This window comes from Cyanistes caeruleus, chromosome 4 (assembly GCF_971803275.1).
Source record: "Cyanistes caeruleus chromosome 4, bCyaCae1.hap1.1, whole genome shotgun sequence".
Lineage (NCBI taxonomy): Eukaryota > Metazoa > Chordata > Aves > Passeriformes > Paridae > Cyanistes > Cyanistes caeruleus.
The window spans coordinates 27,564,203-27,586,421 of record NC_141704.1 but is presented as its reverse complement, the minus strand read 5'-3'; the positions used below and the strand labels follow the sequence as shown (position 1 = coordinate 27,586,421).

The following is a 22,219-nucleotide window of genomic DNA, read 5'->3' as shown; positions in this document are numbered from 1 at the left end:
GGTCAGTGGCTTGGGAGAGATGTGCCAAAGAGCCGCGCCCTCTTGGACATTTCTTAAAGTACAGCCAGCTGTAGTCCTCTCACATCACCTCTGTACAAATATACAGGGACAAAGTTCTGGAAAGGGTCAGGCATTGTTACTTCACCCACAAAATACAGGAACACGAGGACAATGTTTGTGACTCCGAAAACTCACTGCAGGGAGTTTTAAGAAATACTTAGAAGACCTTTTGATGTGGGGATAGACTACAGAGACAGGAGCTACTATGCTTGGGCTCTCGCAGGCCTCTGGCACAGCATCCTTCTGCTCTGGCCAGTTTGACAGTGGCGATAACAACAGCGTCCGTCCCATGCAGGTGGCTGAACTTCATGGCACAATCCAGAGTGTGCTGTCAGCTACTGGTCGCGAACTAGTTTCTTGTTACGTTTTTTCCTCAAGAGTTGCTCTTGAAGGACTCCATCAGTAACTCTCTCTAGCTTGCTGATTCCCGTTCCATGCACTTCATTTCTGTGCCGCAACACGCACGGACTGTTCAAATGAAATCTCAGCACGCAGCTCGGCTGTATCTGTGAGCTGTCCGCAAACCCTCGGCGATGGCAACAGCCAACTCGCCGCCCCCGTGAGGGCCGGGAGCGCCTCTCCCTCAGCGCGGCCCCTCGGCCACCGCCAGGGGGCGCCGGGCGCTGCCGGAAGCGGGGCGGGCTCTGGGCCGGGGCCCCGCCCAGCGCAGGCGGCGCGGGGAGCGGGGCCGGGCCGGGCCGGGCCGGGCCGTGCGGGGCGGCGGCCGCCGGCGGGCCATGCTGCTAAAGCTCCTGCAGCGCCAGACCTATACCTGCCTGTCGCACAGGTATGGGCCCTGCCTCTGCCTCGGGGGCCTCGTCCTCATGATCGTCTCCGCCCTGCAGTTCGGGGAGGTCAGTACGGCGCCGCGCCGGCGCGGCGTGGCTGCCCCCCTTGCCCTGCCCGCCTCCCTCCCTCCGCCGAGCCGAGCGGTACCGGCGGGACAGGCGCAGCCCCGCGGCTGCACGGCCCCGGGGGGAGCTGGGGCTGTTTTTCCTCTGGGAGCCGGGTAGTTGTGCTGTCCCGCGAGCAGCCAGGTCCCTCTCCGGGCGCCTTGCGGCTGACGGGTCCCGCCCCTGGCGGCGCCGTGTGCCCCGTTCGCGCTGCCGCAGGCCCGCCGTGCCCGCGGGGACGGGCCTGCTCTGGCCGCATCCCGGAGCGCAGCCCCGGCCGCTGCCGCTCCCCGGGCAGCCCTGGCCGCACCTGTTGGGCTGCGGGGAGCGCCGGCGGCGCGCTGGGTGTCCCCTCGGGGGGTGAGCTGGGCTCTGACAGGTGACACAGCCGCTGCTGTTTGCTGCTCTTGGGCAGCTCTTTTCCACTTCCCTCATCAGGTCACTTATTAGTGCTGTGTTTTTGTTTTGAGTCTTTTAAAGCCTGTGCTGGATGTCACCTTCGCATGTCGACTGGGAGTGACAGAGTCTTTCCCCTCTCCGGAGTTTAAGGAGTTAATGCATCCTCCCTCCAAGCTGCGCAGCAGAGTCTGCTTTGCTCGCTATGTGTTACTTAGTTCGCTCGCATTATTTCGTAAATGATGCAATGTAACTGCACTTTTTCTAGATATGATTTTACACGGATGTGTTGAATGTTTAAATCTTCATTTCACATTGTCCTGTCGGTTTGGTAAGTCATCAGTGAAGGGATCTGGAGAGGAGTAAAGGAATCCTACTTCAGTGCAGTGTTTGCTCATGTAGTAAGGAATCAGGAAAATCAAGTATTTTTGTCAGTCTGAAAGGATGGCAGTGTTCAATACAAACAGACTGCAATTTCGTGATTCCTAAGCTGTTACTTTTTTTTTTTCTCTCCCTCTTTTCTGTTTTAATTTGATGAGCTCTTTCAGATAAAGGGAAAGCAAGACAAGAGCCATAAGGAGTATTATCTGAAATTCCTGCGCGTACCACAATCAAAATTGTATTTTGTGTACTAACACATCTTTGCGTAACATCTCTGCTGTCTTGCAGAGACCACAAGTTCCTGAAACACTTCAAAGCCATCAGCAAATAAGTAATTGTAAAGTGCACGTGGGCACCTCTTTGTACATGATTATCAACTTGGATTGGTAGTTTTCATGGTGCTGTGAAACTGATACAGTTTTGCATTTCTTTGGAATGGGGACTTAAAACCCAGCTTTAGGATATCATAGAACTTTGAAGGTTTTAAAAAATATTTCAGTAGTTGTTTAAGTTATGGCTGATTTTGCTGAGAATCATTCAAAATCACTGCTTGGGTTTTCCTGCTAAAGCTTAGTTTGCTGCTTCCAGCCCTTTAATAGCTACTTAGAAAATTTAGATTCAATTTAGAGAGTGAGCAAAAGAACTGTAAGTTTCATGTAGGAGTAGATTTTTCAAATTATATGTGAAGAAAAAAGAAAAGTGACCAGTAATGTTTGTTTGTTTTTTTTTTTTTTAAAAAAAAGCTAAAAACACCAATGAAACACCTGCACGCTTTTTTTTTATTTTTATTTTCTCCTTTCAAGGCTGGTAGATAAGCCTGGTGAGAGGTGTTTGCATGCATCTTGCTTTTTACCTCTGTATTTTGGTAAACAGTGGTAGTTCAGTAACTTAGGAGAGACAAGGCTTGTGAGAATGAGCACTCTTAGACCTCTTGCAGCTATCGTGGGAATGGAAAATGCTTCTCTTCTTCAGTACAGAGTCTGCAAGGCAGCAACTAATAAAAATATATGAAGCTGTTTGGAAAATGAAACCAAGAAATCTTTCTAGACATTAACAGCTTAACCACTTTTAGCCATCTGCGGGGAAACTCGAGCGATAAAAAGCAGCGTGAGGCAGTGCTTATCAGACCCTGCTGTCTGAACAGCGTTTGCAGTTCTGCTTTTCCCCACCCCCAGAGCCAGCTTTTCTTTGTTGTAGTAGGCAAAATTAGGTCTGATTTCTTAGATTCATGCTAATACCAGTATTACTGGTGGAGTAAAAATGGATGGTTAGGGCAAATAATTTGAGATTGGTCATGATGTTCTCACAGCCAGATGCTACAATTTAGCTTCATTTGAAGGAAAACCTTGAGTTCAATGAAATAATAGGGCATTGAACATGGGTGAGCAATATTTCTGCAAAAACATGCAGGGAAGCCAGGTCTAGGTCAATGCTGTTCCCTGTTTGTAAGATGAGCCTTAAGTATTAGGGCAGTTTGGTTATAAACTCTTCTTGGCCATCCTTCTGTAGTTGATAACCAGAACGTGCCAGAGCTGCTGTTACTGTGTCTGATACAGTATGTCCTAATAGGTGGTGTCTCTCCCCTTCATTTTAATATTCCCCTGGTGGTTTTATAATACCAGTATGTGAAGCTGAAGCAAAACAGCCTCCAGGCATTATTGCAGGATGCTTAATGTCAGGAGGAAACAGTTGCAGGGAAAAAATGTATTGGGTAGGAAGAGTCTTTAACTTTGTTCCTTAGTGTGTTCCTAAGTTCTCTTCTTTTTGGCTATAATTATGCAAAAGGTAAAGAGAAAGGTTGGAATGGTTAATGTTCTTCTGGAGAGACATATTATTCATATAATATATTCTTACTCAAATACTTCTGTATCTCTTCTAGACACAGATCAGTCACAATGTTTCTATTCATAATTATCAGTAGGAGCAAATGTTTCCACGTGGATATGAACTTCCAGTCTGTACTATATTAAACATGACATTCAGCAGAAGGATTTAATGACTTATGCATTAAAAAAAAGCCTAACAGCGTGTTTTTTAGAGACAATTCCTGACCTTGATATTTAAGGGAGATTTTTATGCCTACCTGGGCAATCTGTGTCTTTTGTGTGAGGGGAATGGAAGTGCGCTGATGTGATCCTGGTGCCATGCAGCTCTGGCAGGAACTGTGTGTGTGCTCTTGTCACCCAGGCACATGATGGAGCTTCCCTGCTCTGTGGAAGGCTTTCATGTGCTTTAGTGGAAGTGAGGGCAGAGGGATGTGTAGACTCCTAAGACAGAGGGCAGTTTGTGTATGGTTTTGAAGGTGACCTTAGAGAAATGGTGTATTTCATAGTTCCCACAATAGCGATAACATTTAAATCTAAGAAGAGTGTTGTAAAATAAATACTATGTATTTAAGTACTATGCTTTCCTGGTTTTCTTTCATTTTGTTTTGTTTTCGTTTGTTTTGGGTTTTTTTCCCCTTTCCAATACATACAAATATGTACTTATCCCAGTAAATAAAGCCAGCATGACTTCAACTCTAAAACAGCACAAAATGCCACTGTTGTTTCAAGGCTGGACTTTCACTGTAAAAGATATCATATCAAGTTTATTTCAGAGAACCTTTATGTTTTATATTACTTCTGCCTCAAAATATTTGGACTACTTTGTTATGTCAAAGCATAGTTACCACTTTTAGAGTTGAAAAATTGTGTTGTTTTTTTCCTGGCTGTTTGTTTGCAAAGCTCAGATTTTGGAGGTATGTATACTTTAGTATATCCTGTATGAGAATATAAAAAGATGAGCAAAATTGTACAGGGGTGTGTGTGCCTGCTAAGGGTTTCCTGCTTGTACTGAAGTATATTTGATTTAGGTCTCAGTTTTGGGAAAACATTCCTGAATTTTTAAATGCTAAGAAGCAAGAGGGAGGTGACCTAAGTAAAAAGTTTAAAAAGAGTGTGCATAAGTCATGAAATCCTTTGTTGCAGGGAAAAGCAAAGTTTGTTTAAATTAAGCAGGCCCTTCAGTTCAGGGTCTGATTGCTGCCTCAGTATTGTAATTTAGTTGGGATTATGGTCTGCTCAGTTGTTCATTAATGCATAATGCATCAATTTGAATAAAATTAGTTGTGGTTAAAAATTTCAAAAGGTGAAAATTAAATGTCTAACTTTAGAAGGTGGAGACATCAAGTGATTTTGGTTTTTTTTCTTTGCAGGTTGTCTTGGAGTGGAGTAGAGACCAGTATCATGTTATGTTTGATTCATACAGAGACAACGTCGCTGGCAAATCATTTCAGAATCGGTGAGCTTTGCCTACACTTGACACTGTTGCACATTTTACTTTCTAATTAAATATTTAAGTAAAATATATTAGTTGGAGTAACATACTGTTGAGTAAAACCTTAGTGTATGGGCTCTAAATCTGCAGCAAATTTTAAGTTTAGCGAGTGCTTAGTTAGTGCATAATCTCCCAATTTGGAAAATTGGCTATTGAAAGCTCTAGTCATATAATACATTTACATTTTAAATGTGTTTAATTCATCTAGTCTCTAATGAAGCATCAAAATGGTGACAATGTTAACAATGAAGGGAGGCCATGACATGTTTTCCAGGTGAAGATAGGAAAACATAAGTACTCTTTCAATGTGCTTAACATTTCAATATTCAATGTTTTGAGGAGTTATTTTTAAGTTACCTTATGTTTTCTGTGATGTCTTATGAGGGTTATTATTTAGCAGAGAAGTCACAAAGCTAGTAATAAGCTTTTAGAAGCTGAGTGCATGGGAGAATCACAGAAAGTTGGAAACGAAGACACATGGGCCATTTATTTCAGTTGTGTTAACTGCTACATGACTTCCTATGGTTTCATCATTCAATAGCCATGGGGTCTGTTGCTCAGGGAATATGTGGACTGAGTTGGTAGGTGGAAGAAAGCTACTAAGAGCTGACTCTTAATATTGATGCACTTGACTGATAGAAACTAACCCTGCAAGCAGAAGGTTTAATCTGCCTTGAGGTTTGTTGCGTCATGGAACAGTAGAAATGATTGGATCAATTTGTCACGCTTTAGCTGGTGTGAGATAACTCTGTAAAATGCATTGCATGGTGTTGGTGAATACTAGGAACTTTATAGTCTCTTCTCCTATTCCTTTTCCCCATTTTCTAATGGATGGCAGATAAAAGCAGTGATGCAGCTCATATGAATGAATAACTTAATGTTTACATGTTTTAGCAGTACTGCAGTGAAACATGGCAGTTTGGTCCTGTCACTACTAAAATGCCTGACTTTGTGATAACTAACTGGTTTTATAAAACCATTGACATTTTCTGAAACAAAATCACAAATCTTACTCTTGTGGTGTAGATATAGTCAGTTCCCATTTCTGCAGTGTTTCCTTACTTAATTTGGGTTGTGTAAAGCACTCCTTTGCTAGCTTTCATTTCTGGGGACTGTGAGCAAAACATCCAGTGCCTGGTGAGGAACTATTGGCTGCCTGAGCAAAAGCTTAAGGTTTTCATTATGGGTGCTTAAATGATTCCAGTTCACCCATATGCCTTAAACAGTCTTATGTCAGGAGTAACAGGAAAGTTTGCTGTGATATTTGTGTGCAGCTACCAACTTCCTCTAAAAATTTATGCCAACAAGAAGTGTTTGTGGAGGCATACTTTAAGGCATATGTTAACTTTTAGATGTCCCTTGTCAGGTGTTCAACTAATTTTTGTTATCAAACTTCACAAATGCAGTAATGGACCCTGTCTTGCATCAGTAGTGGTTTGGTGGAGTTTTTTAGGCTGATGTCATTGCAACATAAAGAGCTCCACGTAAACTGAGGACTTGCAGATTGAATCTAGTTTGTCCAGTGATTTTAATCAGTTCCTATTTTAGTGCTAGAGAAAAACATTTAGAATTCAACAACAACAGAATTCCTGTTCAGGAGAACAGGATGCTTGTTGGTTAGAAAATTAAGCAGGTGTACTGCTTTGTGGAAAGTAAAAGCTGCATGGTCTTCGGGAAGTATCAGTGTGCCTTCAATTTAATTTGAGTTGTGTTTTTCTCTAGGAGCTTCACGTGTAAAATTCTCTGTTCTTTCCATAGAAGTTGTTAACTTTTATGTGGACAACCTCCTTATGATGATAAACTCAAAAGTCTCATCACAAAAAATACAGGAACAGCTGAGTTACTGTTCATGCATAATTACAGAGCTGGAACAGGCAGGAGGGCTGGAATGTTTACTATGAGCAGCTTGGACTTCTGTTGTTCATAAAGAGGCTCAGCAAGGTTGGAGATCACCATGTGGTAGCTTGGGAGAGATACAAAGTCTGCTGTACTCCTCCAGTAACAGTGGATGTTGAGACAAAAGTTTGTCTCCTACCTGCGAACTCAGCTGTGACAATTGTTCTCTTATGTAAACACATCATGGGCGTGGGAAGTTCCTGCCAGCAAGTGTTCCCCTGTCCTGTCTAGGGGACTGGTAGCTCTGGTTTTGTCTCCAAGCAGGATCCTATGGACATTTTTCGATTTTCAAGTAAAAATGGATACATTTTGTCAAGAGAAAAATATAAAAACCACAATTAGTTGTTTGGGAGTCTCCAAGGAATTTTCCAAAGTGATGATTTTCTGTAAAAATGTGTCAGGATAATTCCCACTTGAAATCAAATCACATTTTCAAGTCACATCTGTTAGTTACCCAAAAGTTAGTCATGTCAAAAAGGGGAAATAGGTGATTAGAATGGTGGCTGTATTTAATAAATTAACTCAGGTCATCTTGGGCTTAACCCGTCTCCCAAATTGGTGTTTCTGATGACGACCGAATGTATAAATGCATATGAAGGAAACACAACTGCAGAATTTGAGAGAGAGTTTTTGAGCTTCTCTGAACTTTAACAATCTGCAAAAGACTCCAAATAGTTAAAACAGTATTTGAGAACAGTACTGCTGAAGTGTAGTATCTGTTCCTTTTCATTTTAAACCATTTTACAGCAAAATTCCAATACATACTTCTGAAAATACAAACTCTCAGTGTACTTTAGGAAGCTATGAAACTGTCCAGAAAGGTACAGTTTTAACAGAGTTACTTGGCTTAATTGGAAACAACAAATTGGGATATCAATAAGGTATGATAGATACCTTAAATAATGGGATATCTGATTTTTATTCTTATGTTTGGGAAATATTATTTTCTGAAACAGTGTCTGCTGTAAAGGTGCATTAAGGAAATTTATTATTTGGATAATAGTCTCATGCATCTGCAAAAAATTCACTTTTTTGTACTGGTCTGTCTCTATTGCTGCTGGTAATGAAGAGTGAACTTACCATGCTAGGGTTATTGAATTGACTTGCCTGCATCTGACCAAAAACGCTTTTCCTCTGTGGTATTTACTGGCTTTTGGCTGTATGTGGCACAGTGTAGGAAATTACACAGGTGTATGTGCTACTGCACATATGTATGCACACACTTTTAGGAACTGGTGAAATGGAGAAAGGCTTCACAGAAGTCAAAATTGCCTCATACCATAGAAAGAGTCGGAGTTCTTTTGGACATACTGTGTTCTTCAATGAAGCTTGGGTGCATAAGCTCTGGACTTTGCCCAGAAAGCTGAAGGTTGGTCATTTTTGAAATCCACTGACTTGAGTCAGGTGCTTCCACCTAGAACACTCCTTTCTGAGCTGTAGCATTCCAGGGACTGTTAAACAAGTAATTTAATTGAGCACAGCAAACATAGAAAAATGGAAGAAAAAATGTAGAAAAGCTGGAAGAGTTCCTGCCGTTGAATTTCTACTCCTCTGGAGGACGTTTTAGTTCAAAACTTGCCTTGTCAATGAACCAGAAGTTAGTTATCTCTATAATTGAATAATTGAATATATGTAATATATAATTGAATATAATATAATTGAATAGAAGGGTAATTGTATTCAGTAAATTGACTTTCTTTAGATAGAATGGTAGTCTCCTGCAGATGTGAGAGACTTTCTGGATGGTGCTACTGGGGAAGGCAGCACTCCTGCTGAGACGTTCAAATTGTCTCAGAATGCCCCACCATTGTCCTCTGAGTGTTACAGCTCAGTTAGGAGCAGCAGTAAATTGAGTACGAAATGTTCCTGCCCATTGTGCTGTGATGAGCTACTGGCTGACCTTTTACCAAATTTTGTGCTTCAGTTGTTGAGTCTGAGCCAGTAGAAAATGAAGCTGAATACAAGCTCTCTGCATGGCATGCTGTGCAAGGGCAGGTGGACAAAACTGGTGGCAGGTGGACTGCCTGTAAACTCAGTCTCTCTTTGAATGCTTTTGGAAAGATGCAGTTGATGGAGAGAGAATATCGGACCTCTCTAATGCTGAGATCCATGGAGTCACAGGATGATGTTTTCTGATGTTTGCTAGGCCAGCTACAGTTTAGGAAGGTATTAAATAGCTTGACATTGGAACTTTAGAAAATAATAATTGGAGTATCCTCCTGCTATACGGGACTCAGATTCACCAATGGCAGTAACCTGGAGTACCTGCAGACACAATGCTGTGGGCCTTGGAGAGGAGATTATCATTAAAAAAAAAAAAGAAAAAGGTACCCAAACACCTTCCTCCTGCCTTATGCATGCTAGGAAATCTTTAACTTTCCAGAGACAGTTCCAGGATATTCAGTTGTGTCAATAATTAATTTGTCTGCCGTATCTAGAGCCTGAATTCATATACCCAAATTAGGCTGTTGTTTCATTAAATGCCCTGTTTATATAACTTAAGAGACATTCTTAGGATAGAGATCTGTTCCTGCTGAGATCTTATTGGCTCTTTGCAATCAACAGTAAATATAATTTAAGTTATGCTTCATGCTGTCCTGTCTGAAGTAGTTGGTGAATTAAGAATGTGCTCAGGTCTCGGTACTGACTTGAAAATATTTAATAGATTTGAAGGAGGTGGGTCATGAGTTTGAGTCAGTGAAATTTAAAGCATAAAGTTAGGATTTCCTTTAGTCACTGAACAGTTAAAACCACTTTTTGTCCTTTTGGTTGATGTCTATGCTGTTTTGTCAAAGGCTTGTGTATAATTAAGACATGATATATATAGCTAAAGAGTCTTTTTGCTTTGTCTTGTTTGCAGCCCAGACACCAAGCATTTCTGTTGTTAGACAGAAATTGCTATTGTGGAATGCCACAAACACTTGTAATGTAATATTTAACAGCTCATGTAGCTTTCCTTTGAATTATGTAGGCTTTGTTTACCCATGCCAATTGATGTGGTGTATACCTGGGTGAACGGCACAGATGTGGAACTGATCAAAGAATTGCAACAGGTCAGGGAACAGATGGAGGAAGAACAGAAAATAATGAGGTAATAATCTTAGCTATTTTTCCCTTTAACTGACAGCAGCAATCTAATGCTGTACTAGTTTTCTTTGTTGTTATTTTTTCCCATGTTACTCAACATGAAAATTAAAAGCACATTTTCTCACTTCTTCATTTGATTATTCCTAAAACCTTATTTCAGTTCTACTTTTAGCTGTCAAGTACTGTCTAATTAGAAAATTGTTTAAGATAAAGCAGAATAATTAAGGCTGTTCTGTTATGAATTTGTAAAATACCATGTGGAAATCTGTGCATTGTATATGCAATTTTGTATTGATTTCTATAGCAGTTTGTAAATAATGACAATAATAAAACTATGCCTCACATATATAACCTCTCTTCATCACTTTTTTCTCTTCCCATCCCCCTGGTGTTTCTTTTTATAATAGGCTTCATAAAATCTTAAGCATGTTTAAGTTCTTGTTTTTAGATTAGTTACATTCATAGTCTTGCAAATACTGAAAATGAGAAGTGGGAAAATAATTTATGCATGTTATAAAGGTATGAGCTGGCCTTTATCTAAGGAAGCAAAGACATGTATTAATGCATTTGTGTAGATTGTGCTATAGAGTTCTGCAAAGTTACTGATCTAAGTCTTCAAACACAGGCTGCTGCCTTGGATTATGTCTTGTAACCATTGATTTAGTTTTTGATAGGCAGCTCTGCCCACATGATCTGTTTTGGCTAGTAAATATGCTAAATGGAAGGACAAGTCTGTATTTTAAGGGCTATAATAATTTAGTTCAGAAAAATGAGAAGTCCACGTGGATTGGTCTGATTTTTGGCATGCTGTGTCTTGCAGTTTAGGTACAACTTACAGTATGATCTCAAGGGAAATCCTTGATCTTTTCTTAGTTACCTAAACACTGGAAATATTAGAACTTTAAATTCATTTACCTTAAACATAAGCAGTCTCTGCTCTGAAAAGCTTCCAAATTTATGCTAATATTTTCCTAGGTGTTCATATAGCTAATATTAGTGGGTTTAGATTTGTCATCACTTATGCAGTGATTCCTGTTTCAGGAAGGGAAAACACAGCTTTTCTTTTCCATAACACTGATTTGGAAAATTGAGTCTAAGCTTATGAATAAGACTGGTGTCTATACCATGTTTGCTATCTACAGGAACACCTGGTTCTCCCCACTGTAGATAATATTTTTCATGTCCTTTGAAATCAGTGAGCACTGCTATAAAAAGAGCAGTTTCATAGACCTTATCAGAATATTTATGTTAGACTAAACAATCAAGTCAACCTAGTTTCAGGTCACTTCATCCTGGTTCCTTACCAGTGTTTTTCACATCAATGTTGCTTTTTTTTAAGTAACCTAATAATAACCCCATAAATTCCTGGTAGCAGAAAGGGTTCTGCTGCCACAATTCTCAGCATGGCCATGAATCTTTGAGCTCCACATGGCACATGAGCAGTGAAGGGTACGTGTCAGTCTGTGCCTGGGCAAGGCCAATGGCAAGGCCTTGGCAGCTTTTTATCTGGGTTATTGGTGATTAGAAAACATGTCCCTGACTCAATTAACAATTTGAAGTTAGACTCACTTCCTTGCAGTCAATTCAGTGTTATTTAATATCCTTGTTTTAACTTTGTAATAGGGAAATCCTAGGAAAGAATGCAACAGAACCAACGAAGAAGAGGTGAGTTTTTGGAATTTTTGGGTGTAAATTGGGATAAATGATACTCTACTCATTGTTAGCTGAAAGCAGATGCTGGTTGGTGGGCTGGTTTGGTTTTCTATAGCCTTTGCAGGCTTTCTTATGTCACTTGAAGAGCTGATAGCGTGATAATACATGTGCTGAATACAAGTAATGTTGTGACATATATGAACAAGATTCTTAAAACATAGCAATTTCTGGAGTTTTGAATGTGTGTGCCTGTCACTGTTTAGGGTTAGTTTCTGTTCTGAGTATGAAAAAAAATTTCACATTTTGAGTCATAAAGCTCCAGGTACATATGCTTTAAAAATTCACCTGCCATTTGTATACATGGCACTGCAAGTAATTGGCTGTAGAGGGTCCATGCCTTTGGTGGCTCTGCTGTGGAAGCAGCAGGACCAGGTCTGTCTCAGTGATTTGGCTTGGTCCTTTTGTTATACAGAGATTTTTCTGTGGGCAGACTTTCAAATCTTGGAAACTTTTGAGAAAACAATTATGGAAACAAACTAAACACTACCAGTCAGATATTTGCCTTCTGCAGGAAAATAAGCATGCTCCTCAATAATTTCCCCTTGCCACAGCAAATGTTACAGATAATTAATCAGATTTTATGAAAACCTTTCTCATTGCATCCAAGGCTGATTTTTATCTTAAATTTTCTAGTGGTGTTAAATATGCCTATGGTATTTTGCTGTAGTGAGAAGCAGCTGGAGTGTTTGCTGACACACTGCATCAAAGTGCCCATGCTTGTCCTGGATCCTGCACTGCCTGCCAACGTCACACTGAAAGACCTGCTGTCCATTCATCCTGCTTTACAAGCTGCTAACAATATGTTCTTTGTAGCAAAACCAAAAAATCCTTCCACCAATGTGACTGTAATTGTTTTTGATAGCCCAAAGGACGGTAAGAAGCTCTTTGTCAGATTCCATCCAGTTTTCTAGAGCAAGTTTTAAGCTGCTGTGAATTAGTTTTAGGGTTATTTTGGGTTTTTTTCCTCCAGTACTGACTTCAATGCTGATTTTCTGTTTGACTTTAGCAAGTCATTCAGTGTCTCTCTTGCCCTCAAACTGTTTCTCTAAATGATGACATTAATGATACTGTTTGCTTACCTCCCAGACAACTGATTACAGATGATTAGAGTTCTGTGCTTTAAAAAGCTATTGCAAAACAGGTTTGATATCTGAGTATCAGTGTTGCTCAGATAATCTCAAGAGGCTGAGGTTAAGACTGAGGGAGATTAGTTTTAGAAATCCTTTTAATTGCTAGTCTAGTGAAGTCTAGTTTGAGTAATGTGCAGTAAGTTCTGCCTTTGTTCAAAGGATTGGCAACTGTAAAACAAAATTATTCATGTGTTTAACATCTTAGGTCTCAGAGCAGGTATGAGTTTCATATTTTGTTTAATATGACCACTAGTCCAACCACTGTTCTTTATTTTACCACCAAGAATTATCTATTATTTATAAAGACAATTTTCACACTATAAATACTCAAATATCTTTAATTTGTAAATGTATTTCTTGGTTACTACAATAGAGAAAAGAAGTGACTTTATACTGGAAGAAGTTTTTGATTTGCAATTTTATGTATTCCAGTTGAAGCTGCCCATTCTGGAATGTTAAAAGACAACAGCAAACATATAGTATGGAGGGGTTACTTGGTATGTACTTTTACAATTTGTTGATTAGCTTTTAAATGTGTTAAACATATTTTCTACATTTTTAGAAAGTTTCTTTGCTATTCTCTTTCCATAACTCACATGTAGTAAAAAGTAAAGCTTTCAGAGCAACGCTTATTAGTAGGTGAATTATTCTACCTTTAAACCTGCTTTCTTGTTTTTTAGACTACAGACAAAGAAGTTCCAGGTCTGGTATTAATGCAAGACTTGGCCTTTCTTAGTGGATTTCCAGCTACATTCAAAGAAACAAACCAGCTACGAACAAAACTGCCGGAGAGCCTGGCCTCTAAAGTAAAACTGGTAAGGCTCTGGAGGAAAGAGTGTCTTAGTTGTACTGGTCTTTTGGAATGGCTCAGGTATGGAATCTCACCCACCTAGGAGACTTAGGATATTTCTGAGAGTAATCTGGGGGCTTTTTTGTGATTCTTTCCTGAGTAGTGAAGGGTGGAAAACAGTGACTCAAAGAGTTGCCTGCAAAAGACCAGTTGTCCATTCTGTGACTGCAAGTTCTTACTTAGGCATTACATTTGCTAGCCTGCAGCTGATTAAAAGTCAGTCTTATCAGTTTCTCTCAGCCATTTGCTGGAGGCTGTTTTCTTGCTGTAGAATTCTAGATTGCTGGCTTGTTTGATGTGACAGAATTTTGTTTATGTAGCTTCTTAGCTTTTTTCTTCCCTCTTAGCTTTCTTAACAGTAACAGCAATAAATGTTGTGCTTCTCTCTGCCACATGCTCTATAGGGTCTTAAGCAAGTTGCACTTTGGCTGACCCAGCTGCAAGGCAACAGAAAACAACTTGTGTGACTGCCATTTAGTGCCTTCTGTTCTCCCCTGATATTTGAACACCTGTTAAAGTTACAGTCAGGTTTAATAGATAGGTGAAAGTTTAAGAAGTTTGTTAAAAGCATGGGCTTTTGTACTGGAGATGTGATTCATGGGCTGAAAAGGATTGAGGCCAAGCAGTTTGTGGAGGAGAAGGAGTTAGCAGGGATAACGGGATGGCAATCCATAGATAATTTGTTTTCATTCGTCTGATGTACACCTGTAATATGGGCTAATTCACTTTGCAGCTTGCTCTTGGTGCTCAAATGAGCATGAGGTCCCTTTCCCCTTTAGTTTTTTTTTCTTTTGGTAAACTGTTTTTTTTTTGGTTTCTTGTGTACTCTGTTGCAGAAATTATCCTGTGTAATTCCTTTCATAGACTGGTCACACTCTAACACAGTGCAATCTGAAATTCTTCTTTCTTGTCTCAACTTGTATTAGCTGACTTGGAGCTTTGCTAATAGCAGAAACCTTGCAAAGTAAACACATTGGTACCTCTCTTCCTGCATGTCCTAAAACAGATTAATAGAGACAGTTTTTAAGCACTTATTTAAACTTAAATAGGTACTTTCTTTTGCCTTTGCATCTCTAGTGTTAACAGCAGTTTAATAGCAGTGGGTATTCATATGGCTCATTGCTGTCCAGATGAACATAAAGGCTGCATCTCTGGGGTGTCTTGGCTATGTTTCCTATCTCCTTGTGTGTCTTTATGGAAGTGACATCTCGTGCCTGTTATCTTTCTGTATGATTTTTCCTTACCCTGTCTTGCTTGTGTTTTTTAGTCATCGGTCATGTGTCATCTATTTGTGCTGATTCCCTTTTCCTTGGTGTGTTATCTGTGTGTAAACATTGCCACTGTGATTGTTCTTAAGAGCTCCACTTCTGCAGTTTGGTTAGGCAGATCTGTATCTGTATGAACACAATTTTTTCTCAGGTATCCACAACACTCTGTGGTTTCCAGTCATCTTTGCTGTCTGTGTTTCTTTTCCTGGTGGAGGATGCTTTAGAGCAGTTAAATTTGGATTACTATACCCTGTGTGGTCATAGCAGTGAATTCTTTCCCAACCAGTCCTCTCTTCTTGATAACAGCAATTCATATATTCTTATATGATAACAGCATTTCATATATATTGTGAATATAAGAATTGTTTTATTTTCATGCATAAAGTTTTTACATCAAGTGTGGATGGGGTTATTTCTATAGAAGCCTTTGTTAAGTTCTCAGCTCAGAGTCAGTTACTTTTTCAATGGATATGGTAGGTAGGCAATAATGGAAAACATGGCCAAGTGTGGTTTTCTTCTTACCAAAGGGAGATACTAGGTTCATGCTACAGTTAAGTAGAAAAAAGGTTGATTATTTACAGTCTCCACTGACATTTGCAGCAATTCCTCCATTGTTACCATTTCTGGAATCTCTGAAGTGCTGTGAGATGCTTGGTGGAGAGGAAGAAAGTTGCACCTGAGCTTGGAACTAGACTTGCATCTCATAGACACCTTCTGATGTTTAATAGGTTTCTGTATGTTTTAAGTGGCTATTTCTTACTTCAACACCACAAGTAAAGAAATAGTAATAAGAGCTTTGAACAATGCTGCTGTAAGAAAGGTGAGAAAGGGAGGAGTGTAGTTATCGGAGCATTTGTATTGTATATTGATAATGCTGTTTTGGTTGGATTGCTTTAGTTTGGTTGAAATAACTTCTAAATCCAAGGAAGACCAAAAATTTTTCATATAGACCAGATAGTTCCTCTAAAAATCTAAATGTCTGAGCTTAACTAGAGGTAAATAAAATGTGAATATTCATGATACAATGGATCTATTTTCTAGGTATATATTATATCTGTTAGACTCTACTGATTTTCTGTACTTATGGCCATTACTGTAATATAATGATAGGAAAGTTTATTTCAAGATGAAAGTTGGGCAGCAGTGTGTCTGCTGGTCACATTTGTTGTTGTAGGTCGTGTGTTATGGCAGATGAAGTTGAAAGTGATATTTGACAGCTTTTTATCGTCCATGGATTCTTAACCAAGTGTTAGAAAGCCACTAGATGGAGGTGTTACTCTGGTTGTGCAGCTGATGGCTGCTGAGCTGTTTCTTTAAGGTTTCCAAAGACCTCACCTTGGACATGTGAAGAACAACTGAATATTTCATTTTCATTTCTCCCCCCTCCCCCACCTTGACTTAATTTCTAAAGGAGACTATTATTCAGCCTAAAGAGATGCTTGTAACTTAAAAACTGCATTTGTTTAAAAACTTGATTTGTTTGATTTTGGATTTTTTGAGGCTGTCATGCTAACAGGTTTTTACTGAAATTGTACACAATAGTGAAAATTTTTGGAGAAAATTGATTTTTCCTTCAAGATTGAATATGCTGATTGTTTCAAGGACAGCTAGAAGCTTGTGGATTTCCCTCTTTCAAAAATATAATCTCCTTTAATCCACATGCACACATACATACATAATATAGACAAGTTATGTTAGAAACTTAGGGATGTCTGAATGACCATGTCTTACTAATGGAAGCAAATCCACATGGGAAACTGCAGGCACAGTGATGTTGAGTGTTTGCTGTCCTCACTGGAGTTTGGGAGGTTCTGGGATCCTGACTGCTGTTCATCGATGTTTCTGGAGCGAACAGGTGGCTCCAGTGGATGGTCTTATGATCACACAGAGGTAGCAAAATGGCTTTGCAGGAAAAAGCCCCAAGGCATTGCATTAGTTTTGACTCAGAAATGACCCTCATACTATGCCGTCTTATAAAGGTCACTTGAGACATTCGTAAAGACAGCAGTGTTTTATATTTATAAAGCTTTTTGTATCTCTTCAGCATATGCTTCCTTTCCCTTGCTATGCAGGCATATGTGTTCCAAATATCCATATTGGAGTGGAAAAAGGGGAGCTTCTTATTTCTTAATAATCAGCTTTGGTCATTAAGAAGATAAGGTATAATAATTTAAGGACTGGTTAGGAATCTAAGTCCCACCTCAGAAAAAAAAAGTGTCCTTGAGGCCTCTTAACTTGAGAAAGTGGAAATGAAGGTATTTACTTCTGCATGGGGTGTCTGAGCTCATCTGGCTCCTAGTAAGCTAGAAGTGAAACATGCTGACTCCATGCTGGAGAACCTGCATTTCAAGTTCCCTGGTGGAGATAATGCAGTTTTCCTGTCTTGTTTTCAAGTGTGTGATAAAAATGTGTCCCAGTGGTGATCTGGGTATGTGCCTGCAAGGTGTGTTCTCAGCCCACTTGCGTTAGCAGAGGCTCACCTGGTCACACTGACTCTCTGCATCTACCTTCTTGGTCTTCTGTTCTGTTTTGATAATACCTTTGGTATTATCAAAATAAAATACCTGTTTCAGCAGGATGAAGATGTTCTCTGGAATATTTTAAGGGAATGGCTGATAGCATTCATCCCTGCAGATAGAGGTTGATACCTGTGGGATGTTAAAAAATCTGCCAGGAGACAATTCCATTTTGAATGTACCAGCAACAAAATGCTTGGAAATTATTAAAGCTTGAAATTTATTAGAATCTAGTTCGTTATTTCACCAGATAATGTCACTGAAGTCTAACTTTATTGATAGCCTGCTTAGGAAAAGACTGGTTCAAAATGTATTACTGGAAAAAACCCCACTTCGATGCAATAAAAATGATCCATTCAGTGCAGGGGCTAGCAAAACTCTGATGCTGAGAAATGGAACGTTTTTCCACTGCTTCCTGTATGTGCTTAGAATATTACAAATTTTAAAAACTACAGCATATGTGCTGTGTTAGTGGGGGTAAGTGTTTGTAATAAATCTAATTAGGAGTTTGTAGTACAGGTACTTATTTTGCTGAGTTTGGGAGCAAGTTAAAGAGAAACTAAATGTTCTTACATGCTTTCAAAGCTCTAGAATGGTAATATTTTTGGTTTGTTGTATGTATGATTTACAAGAGAGATTCTAAGGGACTGTGTGACACTGTTGTATTGCTAAATAAAGCACATACCCAGCGCTGGCAGCTTTGCAATCTGTAGCATTTCAATGCTGGTATTTTTGGAGGTTGCTGCCTGCAGTCCGTAACTATACCTCAGCCATTTAGCTACTGAAGCCATCCTTTCCACTCATAAGTTCAGATGATTCCCTGGAAGGTCTGAGATTTATCAGATTTTTCTAATGACAGGCCTCATAAGTCAGATTGAAAGATCTCAAATAGCATATGAGTCAAAGCATCAACAGCTTTTAAAAGTCACAAGTGGAACAGCTGGTCTTGCTAAGGGAAGGACTACTAGCTCTGGGGCAAGTGTTGTTTTAAAATGAACAGAAAGGGTCAGATTTAATAAAAAATAAATAAAACCACTTAAGAGTTATTATGAAGGGAACTGTGATGTTTTTGCTTTCTTTGAACATGATTATTCAAATTTGATAGCTTATGAGTTGCATTTACATTGAAAATTTTCTATGTTTCCTGAAGGAGCAAAAATTAAGCAAAGCATCAAATAAATATCAATGATTAACTGTGTTTATTGTTAATTAGACTGTTGAATACATGCACTTGGAAAATCAAAGCACAGTGCTGCTTTTAGCTTGCTTGGCTCTGCTCATCCTACTTTGTATGGTAAACACGACATTTATTGGATTATGCCATATTCCTAGGGAGCTGCTTTGATGCCCCATGGTCTGTAAACTATACTCACAGTTAGGGTGTGTAGTGCAAGCCCCTGATCCTGTGCATTATGAAATCTGATATATAGACTTACTGGTGGCAAGAGATAAAAACAGCAAACAGATCAAACAGTCCACAACTAAGAAATGACCTTAGCAGCATATTGGCAACCAGCAGTAAGGACTTGGAGACCCACATGGATTAGCTCTGGAGCCTTTTGTATCTCAGATTTCGGAGCTGTAGGTTGAACTAACTGTAAACCATTCTGAACATTTCACGCTTCTGACTGACGATACATCAGTGCCCTAATTTTCTGGGAAGATCATTCCTTGTTTAAGATGGGAAAGAAAAGGACAAATCTTTCAGTCATAGGATAGTGTTAATAAAACATGAATTATGTTATTGGAGTGACGGAGAATAGATGGTGACTTACTATTCATTTACTCCCAAAATATTTAAAACGTGAAGGTTTACTGTTGCTGGATCATTGTGTAAAGAGACATTTACTTTGCAAAGTGAAAATTGAGCGTAATGTTTTCTATCTTTAAATGATTTTTAGTTCTCATTTTACTACTTTTTTTTTGTGTTTTTACAAAATTGTAGCTCATGAAAAACAGTGCTTACCAGTCATTCTTATAAGTAACTAGTAAAAATAATACAACAAAAAGATGGAAGAGTGCTGCTGGAGTTGTTTTCTCTGTCTGTATAGTTGCAGCTCTATTCAGAAGCCAGCGTGGCTCTCCTGCAACTGAATAACCCCAGGGGTTTCCAAGAACTGAGCAAGCAAGCGAAGAAGAACATGACTATAGATGGGAAAGAATTGATGCTTAATCCAGCTTATTTGCTGTGGGACCTCAGCTCTGTCAGTCAGGTGGGTAAATTCTCTTACCTCAGGTAAATGTTACAACATTTCAAAACTGCAAGTAGAGGTGAACTGGTCAATGACAAGGAACATGGGATTTTTTTTCCAGAAGCTTGGAAGTATTAAGAATCAAATATTTATTAGCTTGTAAGAAAACATCACAAGAATACTGTCCAGTTCTCAAATCAATGGGAAAGAAGGATCAAACAGGGTGATATTTAAATTTTCATGTTCTCTACTAAGTGAAAAATGTTGCCCTCTGCACTTACTTTGATAAAGCTGTGTGCAGTGAAGTCCTTAAAGGCTTAACTGATCCTGTCTGGCAGATAAGCAGGCTTCTTGTGTGGGGAAATTGAGGTTTTTTTTTAAAAAACATGATTGTCTTGTTCCCAATACATTTCTTAAACATTTTTGCTTTGCAGAATCATTTATGCTGAGCAAGTGTTAATTGCTTCTCTTTCAAAAATGTTGAAGTCCTGAAATACAGATGTCTGTAAAGAAAGGAGGTTTACTTTAAATGCTTTTGATATGATGAAGGATGTTGGTTTAAGAACAGGAAATTAAATTACAAGGTGTCTGTTTCAAGATAAGATGTTCTGTAATCTTGGGGTTTTTCCTCCTGCTGGAATTTAATTTAACAGTAAATGTCAAGTGGTGTGGTTAGTGTGCCCACTCCTGAAAAGCTTGCAGTCGTCGTATCCTGTGACCTGGACTTTTGGGAATTCTTCCTGGTTAATACCAAACCTGAGCTCAAACTTTATATTTCCCCATTTTGAAATTACGGTTTATTTTGTAAACAGGCACCTAGCCAATGTCTGCTGGTGTTGCTAAAATGTTTTCAGTTCCTATTTTATGAATTTGAAAGCTGTGTTACTGTACATATTAGAAAATGTATGTACATTGTGTAGAATCTGCAGTGTAAATGGTAATTGGTAAACATTCAATTATTTTCTTGAGTATTCTGTTTGATCTGGGTTTTAGAAAAGTTCCTTTTATGCAGCCTTGTTGGTTTTAGGAGAGATCATTAAGCTCTCATAAATGTGAAAAAGAAACATGCTTCAGTGTCCTAAATGTAATTTTGTTACTTTAACAGTAAGTTTCTAACTGAAACATTTTCTATTTAATAAAAACATACGGAAACATTTAGCTATTTGGTAGTGAATATTAGTCTAAGTTTTCTTAATTTTCTCCAGCTTGAATTCTTTAAAATAATAGAGCAGGGGATAATTAAAGAGCAGCTACATCATGACACTTCCAGTATATCTATATTAGGTGACATTTATATACAGCTTATGATGCAATATACTTGAAAGGCCCCAGCCTCTTGAAACTGGATTTCTGAAAGGTGATGTTACTGATTTGAAATGGAGGAGGGAGTGTTTTTTCTGCTCCATTCTTCAAGAACTTTTTTCAGCATGGTCAGCAGACATCCTAATAATACCAGGTGGTCAGCCAATGAAGTCAGAAGGTTTTATTGTTCACTTTCATAATTTGAAAGAATATGGTTCTTTATAAGAATAATGGTTATTATTAATATATTTTTTACTTTTGAATGTCTAAATCCTGAAGTACTTATGCACCCGTAGGCCAAAGCACACTTTCCTTACCTAGCTGGATCAGAACTTTAGTATTCTCTTGAAAATCTAAGACAGGATTTTTTCTTTTTGCAGTCCAAGCAGGATGAAGATGTTTCTGCCAGCCGCTTTGAGGACAACGAAGAGCTGCGGTACTCCTTGCGATCAATAGAGAGACACGCCCCCTGGGTGCGGCATATCTTCATTGTGACCAACGGGCAGATTCCCTCCTGGCTTAACCTGGATAATCCTCGGATAACTATAGTGACACATCAGGTAAAATTCAACAGAGCCACAGCTATGAAAGGGACAGCAAAGGTATTCAGTTTGACTTGAAATGGAATTATCCTCTTGCAGCAAAAGGCTGCATTTATTTGGAAGAAGTGACAACCTCTTCTCTCTCTCACCCAGGGTTTTATCATGTATGCCCTTGTATTTGGGCTAAACAGATAGCTGAATATATATCAAGCCTATATTTAGTACACTCTTCCAAATATTAAGGCTTCAGCTAACATATTAATGTTAGCTGTCTTATTTCCTTATAGAGTCTACTTATAAAAAGCTGGAGGGAAGAAAATGCAATCTGAATCTATAAACAGTCTCTCAGAACCAGCAATAACCTAGTAAACTTGTGTTGAGACAGGATGGATTACAAATACTGGAACTAAGAAGATGGCTACAAAAAAAAGTAGCTATGCATTCTAAAAATGTTATTTAAAAAGAGAAGAGGAATCCTTCAAACTTCCTGAATAAGTGAAACCAAATTCTCTGTATTTCTCAAAGTAATTTTGGTATCTGGACAAGCCGTATGAGTTCTGCACAACCAAAGTGCTAAAGAGATAATTACTCAACTTCTGCAGTCTGCTGGTGAAGTTACTTGAAAAAGATGGAACACACCTGACTTTTTGAATGCTGCAACAAGTTCAGTTTGTT

At 39.1% G+C, this 22,219-nt stretch overlaps 1 protein-coding gene and 1 long non-coding RNA gene across 8 annotated transcripts in view; one reads left to right on the top strand and one right to left on the bottom strand.

Annotated features, from left to right (window-relative positions):
• The first annotated feature begins 742 nt into the window (after positions 1-742).
• Positions 743-22,219, top strand: part of GNPTAB (N-acetylglucosamine-1-phosphate transferase subunits alpha and beta) — a 37,875-nt gene continuing 16,398 nt past the window's right edge. For all 7 annotated transcript variants that reach the window (XR_015286292.1, XR_015286293.1, XR_015286294.1 and 4 more), the window contains exons 1-9: positions 743-914; positions 4,927-5,012; positions 9,916-10,035; positions 11,655-11,696; positions 12,412-12,617; positions 13,307-13,371; positions 13,555-13,689; positions 19,560-19,721; positions 21,383-21,562. Coding sequence is in view for 2 of the 7 variants with exons in the window: in XM_086887115.1 (XP_086743241.1) it covers positions 798-914; positions 4,927-5,012; positions 9,916-10,035; positions 11,655-11,696; positions 12,412-12,617; positions 13,307-13,371; positions 13,555-13,689; positions 19,560-19,721; positions 21,383-21,562 (1,113 nt within the window). In the remaining 5 variants the exon portion in view is untranslated. The remainder of the gene's footprint in view (positions 915-4,926; positions 5,013-9,915; positions 10,036-11,654; positions 11,697-12,411; positions 12,618-13,306; positions 13,372-13,554; positions 13,690-19,559; positions 19,722-21,382; positions 21,563-22,219) is intronic.
• On the bottom strand, positions 13,195-21,545 carry LOC147653508 (uncharacterized). Its single transcript, XR_015286298.1, has 2 exons — positions 21,320-21,545; positions 13,195-14,721 (listed from the first exon to the last, which is right to left on the bottom strand). It is a non-coding gene; the product is annotated as an uncharacterized LOC147653508 (long non-coding RNA).